At 29.9% G+C, this 2,896-nt stretch overlaps 1 protein-coding gene across 1 annotated transcript; it reads left to right on the plus strand.

Annotated features, from left to right (window-relative positions):
* Positions 1 to 1,213: 1,213 nt before the first annotated feature.
* On the plus strand, positions 1,214 to 2,337 carry LOC127106255 (non-symbiotic hemoglobin 1). Its single transcript, XM_051043559.1, has 4 exons — positions 1,214 to 1,480; positions 1,648 to 1,762; positions 1,846 to 1,962; positions 2,042 to 2,337. The coding sequence occupies exons 1-4, from the start codon at positions 1,368 to 1,370 to the stop codon at positions 2,177 to 2,179; spliced, it is 483 nt and encodes a 160-aa protein (XP_050899516.1). The 5' UTR covers positions 1,214 to 1,367; the 3' UTR covers positions 2,180 to 2,337.
* Positions 2,338 to 2,896: the final 559 nt, after the last annotated feature.

Here is a 2,896-nt window from a genome sequence, read left to right on the forward strand (position 1 = left end):
AAAAGGTTTTCAAAACCTGGTTCAGTTGCACAGAAGAAAGCTTTCTTTGATCATTACATAAGAAACTTAATGTATGAATAATTCGAACAATATTGAGGCGATTCAAAACTAATTTTGAGAGATTGGAGCGATTTGAACGAACTGAGCTAGTAGAGTGATTTGAGCGATTTGTGGTTGAAATTTTATTTTGATCAATTCAAATATTCAACCGATTTGAGATTAAAATCTAGTTTTCAATGATAAATGATTGGAATAAGAGCGATTTGAGAGTTAAGAAATTCGATCCACCATGGTTGAAGTTTGAGAGAAACGATGTTTTGAGAAAGATGATAACCTAAAAAAAATCAATTTTTTTTTAGCTTTAAAATAAAAAATACTTTAATAGTATCTCCATTCATTTATATAAAGACAACTCATTTTTTAATTCATTGAAATAACCCATACATTTGAAAAAAATGCAGAATAACCAATATATACGGTTAACAATATTGTCTCTAAATATATTGTCACTAGATGACATATGTTTTTTTAGTTTCCGTTTCAAATTATATAATGTTTTGATTATTTCTTATTATAAATGCAGTTAACTTTATATGATAAAGTAAAATTGTGTGAGAGTTTACAGGCTTACCCCTCATTAATAATAGTAGTATTATATGATTTAAATAAAAAATAAATGAAAAGAAAATAATAAATAATAAATTACTGTCATGAGTGACAAACGAGCTTGTGGTCTCCTATTAAACCCACATCATTAAATTCTCAGAAAACAGAATAGATTAAAACAAACATAAATGAAGTTGGAGATCAAAAACCTTGACATGACCTGAAAATAATGAGGACACAGTGGAATGAACATGTGAATTTTGTACTCTTAAAACATTGGTCAATGTGACACCCATAACAAGTCCAAAAAAATTGGACCATATTAAAGAATATCTTGACCCATCTTTATAAAAAAATGGTGGAAAACGGGCCTGTAATTAGTGCATCACTCATAAAACAAGATTGATTAAATAAATAAAGCATGAAAGAATTAAAATAGTCAACATGATATGTCATGGATTACGCATAGATTTGCAAACTAGTTGGAAAAAGATAAACCAAATCTAGTTACATTGAATGGTACAAAACCATTTTGTTTTAGTAACAAAAATATAGCACCTAGTTTTTTAGGCACCCGGTTTCATTATGGTCCTCCACTCTTTGACCAACACGTCTGCCAAAGAATCAGGAATGACCCCCCATTAGCATCAAGGGCCAACTTCATCCTCAATCAAATCTCACTATAAAACCCTTATCCTTATAAACCTCTAAACATCAACCATTTTCTCACTCCCATCACAATTCACAATCCTTCAAAAAATATGAGCACTTTGGATAGAAAAGGTTTCACGGAAGAGCAAGAAGCTCTTGTGATAAAGTCATGGAGTGCAATGAAGAAGAATTCCGCAGAACTAGCTCTCAAGTTTTTCTTAAAGTAATTACTCTTCTGATAGACTCATTGAATAATTAATGTATCTGAACTATATAATAGACCAGATATATTTATTATTTAATGAATCTAAAAAAATCAACTTTTTTTTTTATAAATAAGACCAGACAGAATATTAACAGACGATTATTTGACTTGTGTTGATTTTGTAGAATATTTGAGATTGCTCCATCAGCTCAAAAACTGTTCTCATTCTTGAAAGACTCAAATGTTCCTTTGGAGCAAAACACCAAGCTCAAGCCACATGCCATGTCTGTCTTTCTCATGGTAAGTTACTAATGGGTGAGGACTTTTGGACTAATAAGCAAAAAACAAATTTACAATATTCTTGTTTTGTTTTATTGTTGCAGACATGTGAATCAGCAGTTCAACTAAGAAAGGCCGGGAAAGTCACGGTTAGGGAATCTAGCTTGAAAAAATTAGGTGCTACACATTTTAAAAATGGTGTAGTAGATGAGCATTTTGAGGTATATAAATTTTCAATGAGTGTTTTTTTTTTGCAAGTGTTGATGATATTTGTTCTTATTTGTTTTTGATTTTGTGAAGGTGACAAAGTTTGCACTATTGGAGACAATAAAAGAAGCAGTGCCTGAAATGTGGTCACCGGATATGAAGAATGCATGGGGAGAAGCTTATGATCAGTTGGTGGATGCAATCAAATCTGAAATGAAACCTTCTTCTTAAAATCTTTTCTTCCTAGAATGAATAAGTTTGATATAAAGACACTTGGTCTCTTATACTTTCTCTAGTCCTTTTAATAGGATCTATATGAATCCACAAAATTTTTGATGCATTTAGTTTATATATTAGATAGAAATAAATAAAGTTTGAGTTTTGGGTTAGTGTATTTTCTTTTTATGAATATAATAGTGTAGCTATTTGAGTTAACATGTAATTTGTAATAGAAAGTCATTTTGTGACTAGCAGTTGTGTTAAAAGCAAATAAAAATATAAATAATAAAAATTGTGTTAGAGTATCATAACAAATAAACTAAAATACTATTTTCTCATATATTAATATATGAAAAACATATAAATTTCCCTCAAAACAAAATAATGAAAAAAAATAAAAATACTAGGAGTATGGTATTTATACCCAATACAGATGTGTACCCTATAGTGATATATTACTACTACATGTGTGTGTACGTAATTGATAAGTACATAATTATTGTAAATATGAAACAATTGTTTATTAAGCTTAGTATACTCAAAGTCTCGAAGTAGAAATCTAATCTATTAGGAATATTGAAAGAGTAGGATGTGTTTGGAAATTTCTAGTTTGTGAAACAGAATATGATTTTATCATTGAGTTAAGAGCAGTGTTAGCCTTGATGGCTAGAGAACAGAGATCTTGCAGAGATAGTGGAACGTTTGATTTGGAGAGTGGAAGAAGGAAGT

The sequence above is a fragment of the Lathyrus oleraceus genome, chromosome 7 (genome assembly GCF_024323335.1).
Source record: "Lathyrus oleraceus cultivar Zhongwan6 chromosome 7, CAAS_Psat_ZW6_1.0, whole genome shotgun sequence".
NCBI lineage: Eukaryota > Viridiplantae > Streptophyta > Magnoliopsida > Fabales > Fabaceae > Lathyrus > Lathyrus oleraceus.

Excerpts from the sequence above, each read along its gene's own strand:
- LOC127106255 (XM_051043559.1), top strand. The coding sequence starts at position 1,368 with ATGAGCACTTTGGATAGAAAAGGTTTCACGGAAGAGCAAGAAGCTCTT. Across the intron at positions 1,481-1,647 it reads GCTCTCAAGTTTTTCTTAAA|AATATTTGAGATTGCTCCAT; the intron begins GTAATTACTCTT and ends TTGATTTTGTAG. Across the intron at positions 1,763-1,845 it reads CCATGTCTGTCTTTCTCATG|ACATGTGAATCAGCAGTTCA; the intron begins GTAAGTTACTAA and ends TTATTGTTGCAG.